This window comes from Kogia breviceps, chromosome 2 (assembly GCF_026419965.1).
Source record: "Kogia breviceps isolate mKogBre1 chromosome 2, mKogBre1 haplotype 1, whole genome shotgun sequence".
NCBI lineage: Eukaryota > Metazoa > Chordata > Mammalia > Artiodactyla > Physeteridae > Kogia > Kogia breviceps.
Window position 1 is genome coordinate 8,325,884 of NC_081311.1, and position 17,114 is coordinate 8,342,997.

General features: G+C 56.0%; 1 protein-coding gene across 5 annotated transcripts in view; it reads right to left on the reverse strand.

Moving 5' to 3' along the window:
- GPR26 (G protein-coupled receptor 26) overlaps positions 1–14,954 on the reverse strand; it is a 53,237-nt gene extending 38,283 nt beyond the window's left edge. For all 5 annotated transcript variants that reach the window (XM_067024419.1, XM_067024420.1, XM_067024418.1 and 2 more), the window contains exons 1-2: positions 14,229–14,954; positions 4,991–5,104 (exon numbers count right to left, since the gene is read on the reverse strand). In XM_067024419.1, the coding sequence (XP_066880520.1) occupies positions 4,991–5,104; positions 14,229–14,896 (782 nt within the window). In that variant the 5' untranslated portion in view covers positions 14,897–14,954. The remainder of the gene's footprint in view (positions 1–4,990; positions 5,105–14,228) is intronic.
- Between the last annotated feature and the right edge of the window lie 2,160 nt (positions 14,955–17,114).

Here is a 17,114-nt window from a genome sequence, read left to right on the forward strand (position 1 = left end):
TGCGTCCATCATCTCTCCCCGCTGCCACACGCACGCACGCACACACACACACACACACACGCACACACGCACGCACGCACGCTGTGCACCAAATGCCACGTGGGCCACGGAATATCTTTTGGGAAGCAAGCCCAATGCCTTCCCAAGAAGACTTCTGGAGAATCCGGTCTGCATATTTGAAGACCTGTAAGTAATAAGCTGGAGCTTCAAATGTTCATGAGACATTAGCAGGGAAAAGGCATTTTATTAATAGACTATTAACACCAGACAGCCACCTGCATATGCAACCCCTCTGACAGAATCCCGTGACTCTGAAAAGCCACAATAATGGTGCCGTCTGATCCACAAATGCCTCAAAGCCCCACTCCGATGATCTGGGACAACCATAATTATTTGTAAGCCTGTCCCGCTGCAGAGATGATAGCCTCACACATGCTTCTGGACGTGCACGTTTTAATTCAGAAAAACGTAATTAGAGCTTTTGGATGCGAATGTCTTGCAAATCCTCAGACCACGCTCAGACACTCTGGAAAGAGCCCGATGTGACCCACCAGGGCTCGGAGGACCTGGGAACCGGTGTGAATGTGTGAAGAGAAGGTAGTGACTCCTATTAAGAGTGAGGGTGGAGGTTTCCAAAGTGTCCCTCTGCCATCTGACAGGCCACAAAGTGCAGGTGCAAGTGGCTCTTTGGCTGGCTGGTGCAGCCGGGGGAACTGTCTTTCTGAGAGGTGTTGGCTTCGTGGTCGGGGTGAGGCCACCGAGTCTGACGATGGCTCCAGCTGCCGGCATTGATGGCCTCTGAGCCCCACCCCAGGTCCACACAAGTTGCTGTCAGCCAGGTGGGAGGTCCCACCGCTGCTTCTGGTGAAAGAACTCACTCACCTACCTGCCTTTACCCACAGGAGTCTGGATACTATGTCTGGGTTCATGCCAAGGTGCCTGGGCATAGGAAATTGGATCAAAAGCCTGCAGATAAGCACTTCTACATTTTCAGTGCCCGGTCCCCAGGCTTTGGAGATGTGACATGCCCACAGGGCTAAGTTACTGCCAATAGGCCTGGCACTGCCCTTTAACCCTTGGCTCTGCCAGCCACTACTCCTGTGGCCTGGGGCCACTCATCTCACCTCGCTGACCCTCAGTAAGATGAGGACTCTAGCACCTTGCAGGACAGCTGTACTAGGTACAATCAGGTATGTGCTGGTACCTCCTGGGTACATTACAAGTGTCGAGCAAGTGATAGGTATGGTTATAAAGACTCCACGTTCTCCAGTAAGGGAAGCCTGAGAATCTACTGGAAGACTTGAATGGTTCTTGACCCAAGAATGATGCTTCCCAGTCTGAGAAAGTTATCAGGCAGATGTGAACAGACTGGGAATAAAGAGAAGGGACCCCCCTCCCTGCCAGCCGGACCTTCCTGATCAACTTAGAGGGAGGGCAGGTGTCACAGCACAAGCCCCTCCTCTCTCTCGACATTCTGATTCTGCCAGCTCCCAGCATTCCCCACGGTTGGCCTGACGTGAACCCACATGCTTGTGCATGACTCCACCTATCAGGCTCCAATGGGGGGAGTAGCAAGGCGGGCTGCTTGGATAGAGCTTGTCACCGTGGAGCCTCGGGAAATAGCGGTTTCTGCACTGACAGCTCAGTGAGGAGTTTGAGTGACACTTGAACACCTTGACCTCATCATCTCAGAAGCTGCAGCTTCCTGGTTCTGAGGGGGTCATGGCACAAAGTGCCCTCCTACATCCTCTGGGAGGGAGCCCCCGTGCCCTCAGAGAAGCAGAACAGTGCAGGGCAAGGGGCGCCCTGCGTGGGCTTTGGCTCCAGGCAGACCCGGGCTGGAACCCTGGCTGGGTCACTCACTGGATTGCCTTCAGAATCCCTATCAACACCGCGCTGGCTTTTGCCCCGTGCAGCGGATCCCAGGTGGGCTGCAAACAGCTCGCCCTCCCTGGATGACACGCTGCTAAGGAAACGTCCACCTCCATAACCCACAGCTCTAGGTTCTCCATAAGCAATCAATTCCTGCAAGAAGTTAAATTCTCAACTACATTTCCAGAGCAGAGTCTGACTTCAGCTGCTTCTGAGACCGCGGTGGTCTTGTCTACGCTCAGAAACCAGCTTGAGAAGAACAGCGGGAGGATCACTCACCGCCCAGAGTGTGCGTCGCCCCGATCCCAGCGCTGGCGATAGTGGGATATATACACCAGGGGGAATGCCTTGCACGGGTTATTTTACGGATTCCTTACTGGATGTTGATTTCTCCCCACAGTCAATGTGCGGTTCTCAGCCCGGACTCAGCGTAAGATGGGAGAGTTTGGGTCAGGCTCCTTGGAGGTGGGTGTCAGAGCAAATCCTGCCTCACCCCCACCCCAGCCCACCCTGGCAGTTTCGCTGCCCCGGTGGTGGAAGTGTAGCTCTGGTGTGATCCTGGCCGTGCCCAGCACACACCTGGAGCCCGGAGGGCTCCCCTGCCTGCGAAGAGCAAGTTCGCAGGTGTCCATCTCCCTGGGGTGTGCCCGGGGGCCCAGCTACCACAGAGACAAGGCACCTCATCAGAATCTCTTCTCCCCCCCGGTCACGGAAGGCGGGGTATGGGGGTGTGGACAGAGGGGTGTGATTGCAAGAGGGTTAACCACGAGGATGCGTCCGCTGCAGCGCTGCCACCCAGCGTTGGGGCCTGATGTCCCCTCATTCAGACCCTCCGAGCACTCCTGCCTCGAGGCACCTGACCCCACAGAGGAAGATGCTGATTTGGCCACTGCTTATAAACTCCAGCATCGAGCAGGGCGCTGGACGGGGGAGGAGGGAGGGACTTCTGAGCACTCGTGCAGCGCGGCCGGAAGGGCGATCCTGGGAACCAGTGGGTTCCTGGTCAGAAAAGGATGATACGGGCAGCTGGAGGTCAAGGGAAAAAAAGGAGCTGGGAGCGAGGGCATCGGCACACCTAGGCCCCAGATTCCCTGACTACAGGCCAGCCCTGCCCAACAGAAAGGGAAGGCGGGCCGCGGGTGGGAAAAGAAACCGGTGAAATTAATTTTAATCACGAATCTTATTTAACCCAATATATCCAAGATTTCACCATTTCACTATGGAATCAATATCAAACGTTTTAATTTATATATATATATATATATATATATATATATATATATATATATATATATATATATATATATATAAAATTATACAGTCATGCTAAGCCTTGGAAACCCAGTGTGCATGTTATACCTACAGCACATCTCGGTTTGGACAAGCCATGTTCAAGTGCTTCAAAGGGACCTGTGGCTGGTGGCTCCCGTGCAGGGCTCTACACCGGGCTCATGCTGTCCCTTCTGCTGCGATTGTCTCCCTGCAGAGCCAAGCCCACTTCACTCGCTCCTGCCTCAGAAGCCTGGGACGCTTCCCTATCAGATGCTACGACATGGTATTCGGAGTCCCGGCTGGACGTGGCGGGCCTAGACCAGGGGCTCTCACCCGGGGGGTGATTCTGGTCCCCAGGTGGCCTAGATCTTCTAGTTGTCAAAACTGGGGAGCAGGAGGGAAGAGGTGCTGCCGGCGGGTAGTGGGTAGGCGACAGAGGTGCCGCTAACATCCTGCGACGCACAGGACGGTCTCCCACAGAGAATGTGAGGAAGCGCTGAGGTCTAGCGGGCAGTTCTAGGAGGAAGAATTGATGGCTCTGCTCTGCCTGGGGCAGACCCAGGACGAGACCTGCAGACAGTCCTACGTCCTATGTTTAAAGTGAAATGCAGGCCCCCTGGCTCTCCCCCGGAGGCGCTGGCACATGCAGAAAAGACAGTGACAGACGCTCCAGGGTTGTGGTGTCTGGAGAATGGGGGCTGCTCTGGGGAACCCCAGCTCACTGTCTGCAGATTGGCAGGGCCTCTGTTAGTAGAGGGCAGACGTTCTCCCGGGCTGCAGAAAGCAGGCTGGGGGACATAGGTGGAGCTATGGGGGGCCAGGCTTCAGCTCAGTATGAGTAGGGACAGGGAGAGCCAGGGGGACCTGGGTACATTGAGCTCCTCCTCTGCAGAGCGCGACTCTGGGGGACGGGGAGGCAGGGCGTCCCTTCCATGTCCCTGCCAACTGAGGATGCCGGGGGACGCAGGGGGATGGGCCGTGCGCTCTCTCTTTCGTACAGAGGCGCGCGCGCGCACACAAACCCCGCACAGAGCCTACTTCCCCGGCTCCACATCCTCCTCCTAATAGAACATCAAAGTCCTTTTTATTGTCACCTTCCCGAACAGCTAAGCCATTTTGGATACACATTTGTGTGGGTATTTTCCCCTCCAGTGAGCAAAACTGAGTGGGTGATACTTTTTTTTTCTTTTTTTTTCTTTTTTTTGCTGGCTTCAACGTGTGAGCAAAATTCTGTAGCTGGAGCAGGTTGGCTTCTGGAACGTACAGCCCTGAGGCCAGCGCACTGCAACCTTGGCTGGCATGGGGGGTTGGGATTGGGAGAGAACGTGACAAGCTCACAATGCCTAGACTAACAGTGGCAGATCCCTGGAGCCGTGGGACAGGTGGGCCCACCTGCCTGGGCATACAGCATGCTCCCTGGTCCCTGGGCAGGTGGCACTGGCTCTGCAGGGCGTCCGGCCTGAGGATGTCGAGCTGGGCTTTCCTGCGCTCAGTGGACAGTAAGAACCCAATCCCTGCAGGGTGCTATCCCCTGTCTTTTCTCTCCTGTCCTCTCCTTTCGGGTCTCTTGGGGTTGGGGGCTGAGGGTTAGAATGATGTGATTTGGAGACCAAGTGGGAGAGAGGCTCACTGCCTTTCGGTCCGGAGTCTAATCCAAAACAATTTGAGGCTGAAGAGAAAAAGCGTGTGCCCTTCTCACTAAACCCGTCAAGTTCACTCTCATCCCCTGATCCAGCCTCTGGAAGACACGTGGTCAAGCTAAAGGCCACGCAGGCCCTGCTTCGCTCCCCAGAGCCCCGTGCCCGGCCCACTTGCCCCAAGGCCGTGGCCCGCGCGCCAAGCTCACCTGGTGACCACGTAGGGCGCAAAGCACACGAGGAAGGTGCCTATGAAGGTGCTGATCTTCTTGGTGGCGCGTTGCCGTCGCCTCTTCTGTTCCTCTAGACAGCGTTCCCGCACACTGCGTGTGAGAGAGGAGAAAGCGCAGTCACGGTCAGCCGAGTCACGGGGGGCCTGCAGGCCACAGTGAGTTACTACGCGTGCATGCAGGCAGTGGCCGCGAGCGTAAGAAATGGAGCACGGAGCCAGGAAGGCCTGAGCTCAGGTCTGCGCTGTAGGCACGTGGCCTTGGGCACCTTGTGTGACGTCACTAAGCCTCAGGGTCAGCATCTGTAAAACGTGGATAGTAATATAATAAGATGCCCCAAAGGGCTGCTTCGAGAATTCAATGCATGAAGCACGTGAAGCAATTAGCACAGAACCCAAGCAAGTGCAAATCTAAACTCATTATTAGCACTCATGTCCTTCACTTATCCCGTGCCATGGGCCAGCCTGAGTCCACACTCTGTAAGTAATATCTCAAATTCTTATCTTTACCACAACTGAACCTGCCAGGTGGGTCGTACCTGCCCTGTTTTACAACAAAGACCATGAGTAGTGAGGCCAAATGATTTGCTCAGCTGGTAAGTGGAGGCGGGATTTGAACCCGTGTCCATGTGACTGAAAGCTGGTCCTCTCCAGCTGGGATCGCCTGGACTCTGCAGTGTGGCCCAGGGCTTCCTTTCCTCCACACCTTCAGCCCTGTTTCTTCCATCCCAAAGCCTCAGCCCCGCCCGGAGCTACAGGTAACGCACTATGAGGTGACTGAAGGAGAAGTCACTTGACTTGTTCAGAGACGAAGCTAGGCGAAGCTACGGGCCCGCCAGGTCCCTGGAGAATGGGGGCCACAGCTCCGCGGATGGCCACCTACGCCTCCAACCACACCCTGTTCCCGACTCCACTCTGCTCCCGGCCTTTCGAGAACTGACATCTCACGCCACCTGGGAGCAGTGGTCTTGCAACCCTTTTCCTGCAGCCATGGGGAAATGCACAAGCAACAGCCAGTCTGTCCATTTCCACAGCCAAGGCGCATGCACGTAAAGGCGAGCCCAGCCGTAAGGATTCACGTGCTCCAGACCATGGGGCCCAACGTGGGCATGTGTTTCTACTGTTTACTTTGAAAATAAATCATATGATTCCAAAACTGCACGGGGAGGAAGACCGTGGACAGAGTTGCCCAGGAGTGAAGATAACTTGGCAGAGACCTGGCACAGCAATTAGGTCCCTCTGTCCAGCAGAAGCGAGGAGTGGAGAGAATATTCCTGAGCCAGGCTCGTGGGCAGCATGAACGCCAGGGCAGCCTCCCCTCCCTTCCACAAGAACTGCCATTTTCATACTTAATCGAGACTCTTCTTTATCCGATTTCTGATCACAGAGGGACAATGCTATGTTAGTTTGGACTGAAGCCCCCTGAAATTCTTGCAGGATGTTTTTTTCCCTTGATTTGTGTCTTTCCAGGAATTTAGAGAGTTGGGAACTGGAGTCTGGCCCAGTAAACACAGATTTCATACTGGCTGAAATTGTCTTACTCATGACTAACATTATGAATTAATTGCTAATAGCTAATATTAATAACTCACATTTCTTGAGTCTCTACTATGTGCCATCTTAGATACTGTGATGGGGGTTCATATGCATTTGTTGCTTGACACATCTCTATAAGCAAAGGACTGATACACTTGTAATCTTCATGTTTTCAGATAAGGAGGGAGATTGCGGCACAGAGGAGTTAAGTAACCTGCTCAAGATCACACAGCGATCTGGTGAGGGGTGGCAGTAGTGTGACCAGCTTGTTCCAGATAACCAGCACCATCCCAGTTTTAGCACTAGAAGTCCTGCAGCCTGGATGGTTTACACAGGACCTTCCCGGTTTTAAAAACAGAAGATCCTGCGTCTGAGGATGCCCCCCCCATCTCGGGCAACCCAGGATGGCCGGTCTCCCTAAGTGATGGCAGTAGCTGAACCCAGGCCATCTGACTCTGGAGCCTTGAGTGTCATCTGTCAATTCACTGGGGTCATTACACATCCCTGGGGAGGCACCGGGGCATCACCTCATTCAGAAAATCTGACAAATACAAGCCGAGGCGGGGGGGACAGAGGGGCGACTTTGCCTAAAGCCACACAGCAAGAATCAGTCTTAAGTCTCCTCCCTTTCCATTTACACTGGATGTCTGCAGTGTCCTCTCCCAAAGTCCTGTGGCTCTTGTGGCATATGCACAATACAGGTGGCGTGGAGAGAAGGCACAGGTCCCCACCCTGGACGTCTGTGTTCAGGAAGGTGACCGACTCCTCTCGTTTGGCCTGAGACTGTTTTGGTTTTCAAACTCAAAGTCCCACATCCTGGGAGCCCTTGCAGTCCCAGGCAAATCAGGACAACGGTCAACCTAGCAGCGTGTCTGGCACATCCTCCATGACAGAGGACTGCTTGTTTAATATTCAAATACTTCCCCCCAAACTCTCAGTGCAATCGATGTAGGAATTGCTGGAGATTTGGGGCATGAGCTGGGTGGCCTGAGGCATGCCAGTACACTCACCCCACGAGAGGAGGACAGAATTCTGGGCATCTCCTCGAAAATGAGCACCAAAGTCATCGTAAATGAATCAAGGGGACGCGAGCGAAACTGGTGGTGCACTGGGGCCGGGCCCTCCTCCAGTTGGTGACCCTGACCATGTTATCCATTTCTCAGACATTCAGAAGAACCCTGAGGAGTGAACAAGTGCTGGCTATGTGTCCTAGTCCCAGCTGTGCCCTCGTAGCTGTGTGGCCTCAAGAAAGTCACTCAACCTCTCTGAATTTGGTCCCTCACTTATCTGAGGAAGGTTTCAGAGTTATGACTATAACTAGAGCTACCATTTTTCAGGGACTGGAGTGACTTGCCAGCTACCAAGCTCTTAAGGAGTGAGGAGCTTCCTCTGCCCTCCCCGGCCCCTGCCCTCAAGGAGGGACTTGCGTTCCTGCTGAGAGTCTGAGCACTCAGCTGTCTCCCCAGGAGAAGCAGCCCCCCACCCTGCCATACCAGACAATCCTGCCCCAAAGCCCTGAGGAATATTTAAAGACATGTTGGTTAAAGCTCTGAAGGTCTTCAGAAGGATAAACAGAAACACTTCAGTGACTGTACAGGAATAAAACGGGCACTTTAGAGGCTAGAATAATCAATGTCACTCTTCTACACTGTAAAATCCTATAGGGAATTAATTTTCTTTGTTCCTGCAAAGCTTTGTACAGGAGAGAGGATTAAATAGCAAGCGCTCGGCACACACATTCCTGCTTCGGGTTCCCACAGCGCAAAGCTCAACGTCTTACACCCAGAAAACACCTAATGAGTGTATGTCTTTGAATTAATGAACAACCCTTAAAAACATCTTAGGAAAATTAAGACTCAATCATTTTTAAGTGACCTTCTCAAAAGAGATGATAGTAGAAATCTGCCCTAGAACAGATTTTTTAAAGTGAGACTTAAAAATCTTGAGCTTTTCGGACAAAGCAAGACTCATCGGTAGATGTCAGGCCATGCACACTTCCATGGCCTGGAGTCCCGTCTGGTTGATGGTGAAGTGGTGAGCATGCGAGCAGTGCCAGAGCCAGACCTCTGGGTTCAAATCCAGGCTTCCCCACTTACTTGCTGTGTGGCCTTAGGCAAGTTACCCAGCCTCTCTGTGCATCAGCTTCCTCATCTCTAAAATGACGATAATACGAGTACCTATCTGGTAGGGTTCTGTTGAGATGAACTGAGTTAACACCCAGAAAGTACCTAGGACTGTGCCTGACTCAGAGTAAGCACTTCAGTGTGGATCCTTATTATTATTCATTCGGCATATATTTATAAAACAACGACTATGTTCCAGCACTACCTTGAACCCCCAAACCACTGGGATCCCTCCCACGGCAAAAATTCTCTTGCTGCATTTACAAGGGTAGCTGGGAGAGAGAAAGAGAGAGAGAGAGGGAGCGCTGCGATCAGGGACTGTGCCAGACAAGGTCTGAGCTTGAGTCTGGGCTCTCGTGCTGGTTCTGTGACCCTCTCTGGGTCTCCAGGGCGCGACGGATGCTATTCCCTAATTTCGATGGCACCTGGCATGCTGGGGGAGCACAGCGGGTGTGTGGGATGGGTGCTGTGCCTGGCTAACATCTGCATGGGCCTGGTCATGGGTCTGCTCTGGGGCGGGCTGGCTAAGGCTCTACAGTCCTGTGTAGTACGAAAGATGCTCTCACCCACCCAACCCAGCTCACAGATGAGGAAACTGAGGCTCAAAGAAGACAAGGACTTGCCCACCTGGAGAGTGGGCTGCAGGCAGGGCTAGCACCAGTTCCTGACACCCAGTCTGGAACCATGTGGCTGCATCCCTGAACTCCTGCAAAGGAAGAGAAATGGACCCAACTTCTGTGCCCAGTGCCCCCACCCCCGTTTCCAGGTGAGACCAGGGAGGCGGCAGCAAGAGGACAGCAGGGCAGTCTCTCAGGCTCCGACGGGAGCAGTGCAGCTCTCTGGCTTATCATTAGTATTGTTTAAGCCCAGTATGAGAGCAGCTCACCAGCTCCGAAAACAACGACATAATAAAATCACTTTGCACTCGCTGTCATTTATTTCCCGCCGTAGCTTTGCAAAACGGAGCTCCTTGAACTCCTGCAGGCCTATAAGCAGTCATTGTACGTATTTGCAGAAGAGGACACGGAGGGCCAAAAAGGTTTATGCCATGCCCAGGGTTGCAAAGTAAGTTCAAGACAGACCAGGACTCATTCCAGGTCTTCTGACACCAAAATCTGGGGTGTCCCCCCATCGAGTCCCTGAGCCATGGGCACGCTGCGTCTAGCTACGCTAATGCCCAGATATTCCCGGGCCTGATGGTGGCAGCTGGAGTCCTTGGACTGCCCAGCAGAATCCGCAGTGCAGAGGGTGAGAGGCCCAAAGCTCTCCTGCCCGGTCCGTTCGCCCAGAGTGCAAGCACTGTACCGGGGTGGGGCGACCCCAGGGCCGTGACGAGACACGGAGTTTCCTTGAGCCAAAAGGAGATGAGCCCTCCAGCACTGAGACACATAGGGTCAAAGACACATTCCCCAGGAGGCTTCCGTAACAGAGCAGAGGGACGTATGATACTGGGGATATCTGAAAAGTCAGTAAACGAGGCGATTGTGGCTACAAGACGCTGGGTCTGGGTCCTGACTGATCCGCAGGGGACGGTAGCCGAGAGCCACGCTCAGAATACTCAGAGAGACGCCCGGATTTGCTTTCTGGCGTTTTGGAGAATGAAACAAAAGGCAAAGAAACGAGCTGCCCGATTGGTGGTGAAGAGCCTCGAGTGCGGGGTTAGGACTGCTGTGGGCAGTCTTGCCCTGCGATCTGGCCAGGGGGTGGGGGGGCCCGTCCTGGGCCCCGGATACTGAGGGACCCACACCGCCCCACGAAATGAAGACGTCATAGGGCCAAGGGGATGTGCCCACCCAGAACCCACATCCTCCATTCTAGACCAAGCTCTAGGCACATGGGACACGGAATTCTTTGCCCAGATGCCCTGAGCCTGCTTCCAGAAAGCGCACAGCATCTTCCCCGGGCCCGTCCTCCCGAGGAAGGGCTGTGCCACCTGTGTGCTTGGCTTGACCCGGAGGGGAGACGTCTGTGAGCGACACGTGGAGGCCTAGACAGCAGTGGCCACTTCGTGTGAGGGGGGCCCCTTTCCACGCCGGGGTGTCGGGCGGGGGTGCGGTGGGCTGTGGCCCGGGGCCCGCTCACCTCCCCTGGCCACGTACAAGGCTGCACTCCAAGGAGCCCAATAACTCTAAGGCTGAACCCAGCCTTGCCAAGTGTTATAACTGAATATTTCTCAAGGTAGGAGGAGAGAACATATTTCACTTAACAGTTTGTAAGCTGAATTTAGAAATCCTAACTACTCGTGTGGATGGTTTGTGAAACTCCGTTTGCACTCTCGCTCCATCCGTAAACCTTAGGAGCAGACCTAGGTGTGAATCTTGGGCGAAGCCACAGTCCAGATCTGTTCAATACGGCAAGCGTGCCCCTTCCTTGGGGCTCCCAACTTCCTCATCTGCAAAGTCAAGGGCACAGTGAGAGCCCTTGCATCTACTATGGCACAATTCTGACACCCTCCGGCTCGGCACCCAGCCAGCCCCCCCGTAGCCCTTGATCACAAGCGTAAGTATGCTTCACCCACAGTCTAGTCTGAAGTCATTAACCTGTGCTGGCAAGTGGCGCCCTCAGCTGGACGGGGAGAGAAGGGCTGCAGCACCAATGTCCGGGCTCCCCTTCTGTGTCTCTGGTGGCACCAGGGAGAGGATTTGGTTATAACTGGTCTGGAGTAATGGTTTGGGAGAACTGAACCAAGCACACTGGGCGGTTGGAGACCAGGTGGGTGATAAATATTAGGAATTCCCAATTCCTTTATGATTGTAGGAACTCGAGAAACCACCCCAGAACGGCAGGAGTGGGTGACGTCTCTCAGGGTCCCTGATTTAATTTAGAGCAGAGAGTCCCTGACCTTTTAGGGGTGGTAAAGCAGAGGAGTCCAGCCTGTCACTCACTGCGTTTAACCCTCTGCAGGAGGAGCTGGCGTCACCAGGGAGCTTCCTGACAGATGCCACCCTGGGCCTCAGGGAACCCAACATTAAGTCCCAGGAGGCCATCAGTGTGGTGGTCGTTAAGTGAATCTTCCAGTGAGCAAAGCCACCTCCACCTGCCACCCCGGCTTCCCGATAAGGAAGCCTGGCTTCTGCTGATCTGGGACTAGAACCCCACCCCACCCCCAGCTCCCAGTACCAACTGGCCAGGAAATTTCCTGAAGCCTTAGTGCCTAAGGCTCGGGGGACCTAGGGGCAGCACCCCCCCTGAGTTAGCTCTGCAATTTCTCATTTGTGGGAAGGAAGAGTTTGGAGACACCAAGAAAGAAGCCTGTGAATCTGCTGCCAGGGAGGCTGGTGCCCTCCCGTGTGGCCCACCACCCATGCTCTCACTCTGGGAACCGACCCCACAGAGCAAGGCGGGTTGTGGTCACTGACGGGGCAGTGCTGTCCCACCTGCCCACAATTCCATAACCTCAGGCCAACCGTCAGCCAGCGGGGCCTGTCTGAACTGGCCGAGGGCAATCGTCCCACCGGAAGCCCTTGGTTTCCCCGGCGTAGGCCGGCACTGCTCCTTGGCCCTGCAGGACCCTGTCCGTGGCTCTGGGAAGAGGGTCTCCTCAGAGCATCCTGGGCTCAGAAGCAGCCAGATTTCCCCAGAGGGAAGTGGAGGAGACAAGAGAGGACCGGAGGGCAGCCGGGCAACCGCCTCTTTTCCTGACACCCCTGGGAGCTCTCTCTGTAGTGTCTGGCCTGGAGTCCGTGAGAGACCGGCAAGATTGGAGCCGACCCTACATCCTAAATGGGCTGAAGAGAAGCCACCACCCTCCTGTTCTGGAAGTTGGAGGGAGAGCGGGGACGGGGTTTATACTGGTCTAGATGAGAACTGATTCCTTTCCCAGCTCATTCCCTCCTCCGCTGTTAGACTCGTGGCAAGTGGGCTTACTGTAGAAATCGTCCAAGTTCCGAGAGTTAAACAACATTGCCTGCAGCTTCTAGAGCAGTCCCCGTGCACGTCCTAGGGATGATGCCCCTTGTAAAGTGAGGTCCTCCCGCCCCGAGGTGACAGGAAGGGGAATAGCTCTGCGAGGCTTAAATGACATTGAACCATGCATGGCCACATGCAGTGAGTCAGTGCATGCCTTTGTGTCAGTGTGCAGGAGGGCCACACCTGTGACATGGAGTGATCTGTTACCCACGCGGTTGATATAGGAACACACAGGACTGTGTGTGTGAGGCTCACACGATTTCATACATGGTTCACATGCCCTGGTGTCATTTACATGTACATATTGTGTACATGATTCTGGGAGGAAGATTCTGTGACTGGAAGCTTTGGTCCAGCATGTAATCTGGAAGGGCCATCGGAGGGGAACAAGGGACACACGCATACATGTCCTGTGTTCAGACGCAGTGAAGTTCAAGGTCTTCTCTTTGTATTGCTCGTGGGCAGAAAAAACCCAGAACTGAAGGAGCTCTTGGTTACCCTGACCCTCTGGTCTGTCGCCCTCAGCCGCAAGCCTCTCCCTGGCCGGGGAGGCAGCCGCACGACAGGGGTCGAGCTCCCTCCCTGCCGCTGGCCTCCTCCACACTGGTACATTCGGCCTGCGTCACTTTTCATGCCATCTTGACACCAAACCCCCCCCTTCTAGCGTCTGGGGCACCAGGATATAAAACAGCAGAGTCTACTACAGGGGCACCAGCAGCCATTCTCCTTGCTGTGCTCCTCTTCTCTGGGGGAAAGCCAAGGTGAGCTCAGGACACCTCAGCTAAGACTTTCCCCCTTCTCTCCCCAGAGGCTCCGAAGGATGGCAGGACTTCCCAGGGGCAGGGGCAGGGGCAAGGGCGGGGTGTGGCGGGGTACGTGAACCTGAACTGCCCACCCCGACTGCCTTCCTGAGAAACAGAGGCCAGGTGAATATGGAAGGGTGGGCAGGTTTTGTCACCGGAGCCTCAGGACGAAGCTCTCCCTCTGCAGGGGTTCCCAGGCTTCAAGCCCAGGAGACACGGGACGGTGCTGTCTGGGAAGGGTAGGAAGAGCACCCCGGTTCCCTCAGAGCCCTTCAGATGCTCCTTTAAGGACCCACAGAAGAAGGTGCAGCCGCAGGACTCTCTCACACACAGGAACAGGAGACAGAGGCAATGCCAGACACCAGAGAAAGGAAAGACCCAGCAGAGCAGCACGTTCCTGTCTGAAGAGCTCTTCAGGAGCGCCCTAAGCATCCAGGCCAAGCTCTCGGGGCCTGATTAGAACCATTTAAGGCAGCGAACAGAGATTACTGCCTTTTCATATGCTACTTAAAGTGAAAACTACAAACATAAAATAAGTATAAGAAGTCCAGCAAAGTTCGGCTCCTCTGTGGTTTCTACGCTGATGCTTCAAAAACGTATCTATTTGTTTCACCCACGTTTTCCGCTGGTCCTGCTTTGCTGACGCTCTAAGCACCTGTCTTGAGACAGGCAACGGTAGCCCTTACCCCACCCCACCTCAGGTTTCCAAAAAGGAAATGGAGGCTCGGTGTTAAAGGGGCTTGCCCAAAGCCACACAGCCAGAGCCTGGGGGAGACGAGGACCCCCTTCCTGCCACAAAGCCTCCCCTCCCCCACTGAGTCCCCGCAGCCCTTCCCAGAACCCTCACCTGGGGTGGATGTCCACGAGCAGCACGAGCGTCTGCATGGTGATCACGTCGATGCGTCTGCAGTGGAAGCGGGCCACCTTGAGCACCTTGAAGTATGTGCAGCAGAGCACAACGAAGGAGAGCAGGAAGCTGAGCGCGTGGAAGGCACCCGTGAAGACGGCGAAGCGCAGCCGCTCTTCCGGCCTCCGGCTGCACAGCGTGCAGGACGCGTACAGCTGGTGGAAGCCGAGCCAGGACAGGACGACCGCGGCGGCGGGGAAGGCGAGCGCGTGCAGCCACGTGTAGGCCACCATGAGCGCGGCGTCGCGGAGGCGCATCTTGGCGCGGTAGCTCAGCGGGAAGACCACGGCCACCCAGCGGTCGATGCTGAGCGCGGCCATGCTGAGCATAGAGTTGGCAGCCAGGAAGGTGTCGAGGAAGGCGGCCAGGCGGCACAGGCGGTCCCCGGCCGGCTGCCGCTGCGCCACGACGCCGGCCAGCGTGAGCGGCATGTTGACCACGGTGCACAGCAGGTTGCCGCACGTGAGGTTCAGGGTGAAGAGCGCCGGCGCCTGGCGGCGGATGTCGGCGCTGTGCAGCAGGCAGAGCAGCACCAGCGCGTTGGACAGCAGCGAGACGCCCATCGTGCCCGCCAGCAGACCCGCCAGGCCCGCGTCCCACGAGTTCATGGTGCGCGCCCGCCGCCGGCCCTCAGGGCCCGCACCCCGGCGCCGCCATGGCGCCGCCCGCTCAGCCCCTCGGCGGCGCCGCCGCCCCGCGCCCCCCGGTCCCCGCCGCCATGGCTCCCCGGAGCCCCGCGCCACCTCCCGGGCCGGCACCTGCGCGCTCGGCGGAGCCCTGGTGCCCGCGCCACCTCCCGGGCGAGCGCCGCCGCGTCGCCGAGCCGAGAGCCTAGCGCGCCCCGGGCTCCCGGCTTGCGGGTGGGCGCCGGCTGCCGCCTCTACGCCCTCCGGCCCTCTCCCCGTCCCTCCGCGCTCCGGCTCCGCTCGGCGCCCTCTCCTACAACCTCGCTTCCTCTTCCTCCCCTCTCTCGGCTCGCTCTCCCTTTCTGCTCTCCCCTACACTTTCCCTCCCTCTCCCCTCCCTCGCTCTCCCCTCTGCTGTTCTTTCCGTCTGTCTCTCCCACTCTTAGTTCTCTCCCCCCCTCTTGTTCTTCCTTCTCCTCTCCTCTCTCTCTCCAAAATCTGGCTGCTTCTCTCACAGAATTCCCGCTGATGCGCGCGGGTGCGTGCGCGCGCACACACACTCGGAAAGAACCAGCCCTGAAGCCTCCGGTGCAGGGTGATTGGCTCTTTGTAGCTTCCTGTCCCCCACCCCACCCCCAAATCCTTCCTTACGTGTGTCAGAGACGGGCTGAGTCAAGAAAGTCTGTCTGAGAAAAGGGAGGGACGTCTGGGCACCTTCATGCCTCAGGGCCACCCGTCCCAGCCCAAGGGCCAGCCTGGCCAGACCTTGGAGGTCCTACCCCACCTGTCCTGGCTGAGCCTCCCAGGGCTGATGCTTCTCCCTCTCTGGGCTGAGCTGGGGGAGCTCAGGCAAGCTGCATTTGCTGAGAGGGGAAGGAACGCACCCGTCTCCAACCTCCGTGATCAAGGCCCTGGCCCCAGCTGTCTCCAAGGCCTCCCCCACTGTCCCCAGGGCAGCTGCTACACTCCTGGGGGCGCTTGGTTGACGGTGCCCTCTTCCCATTACCCTCCAGCTGGGGCCTCAGCAGCATCCTCGAGCCAGCTGGGGGGAGACGCTGAGACACACTGCGACACCCCCTAGGTGTTCCCTCAGCCAGGAGAGGCCTTTATCTGACCCTGAGCGCTTACAGGTGGACAGGCCCGCTTGTGCCTGGCCAGTCTCAGCAGAGCCCTGGTGGGGCTGATACTCAGCACTCCCGGCCTGGCTTCCAGTGTGGCCGTCTGTCAGCCCCCACACCACCTGCTCCGGGTCTGGTGAGGCAGCAAGTTCCAGTTTGCGAGGGACCTAAATGATACACCATGCAGGAACTCCTTGTAAAAAGGGGAGGAGGGTGGCCTGGTGAAGACCCCAGGAACTCTGGGCAGGCGGGGTCCCAGCTCCCCCTCGGGAGATGGCGCAGGGACTGTGGCCCTTCTGTCCTTCTATCAGGACCCCACGGGGAGGGTGTGCGGATCGGAGCTCCCCTTCCCACCCTGTGATTGAACATTTACCAACACACCACTGACTTCACAGGATCCCGCGAGTTACTGAACCTCGAGGAGCCTCCGTGTCCTTCTGTACCTTTCAGAGTTCTGGGGAGAAATAGCTAAGATACTGTGTGGGGAGCTTTGCCCACCAGAGGAGGAAACGGAGCAGAAAGCCAGCAATCTCATCTCTTGGCCTTTCACGTGGCCTACAGACTTCAGGGTTGGATATATCTTCATTAGATACTTGGTGTTGCATCCGAGTGAGATATTCGCCTGCACGTCTCCCCTGCTCCCAAAGACTTTGTCCCCACAAATAGCCCCTGGAGAGAGACTGGTGACCAGGTAACTCTTTGTGGAATAAATGACTGAGTTAACACGTTTCTGTGAGCATCATTGGAGCCACGATTCTCATACTTCAGTATTTATCAGGATCACCTGATAAATTGGGATCCCGGCTAAAGAGTTAGATCCTTGGGCCATACTTCTCGGGTCTGGGACTCTGCATTCTTAGTGAGTTCTTTTTTTAAAAAATTAATTAATTAATTAATTTTAAGTTTTTGGCTGTGTTGGGTCTTCGTTTCTGTGCGAGGGCTTTCTCTAGTTGTGGCAAGCGGGGGCCACTCTTCATTGCGGTGCGCGGGCCTCTCACCGTCGCGGCCTCTCTTGTTGCAGAGCACAGGCTCCAGACGCGCAGGTTCAGTAGTTGTGGCTCACGGGCCTAGTTGCTCCGCGG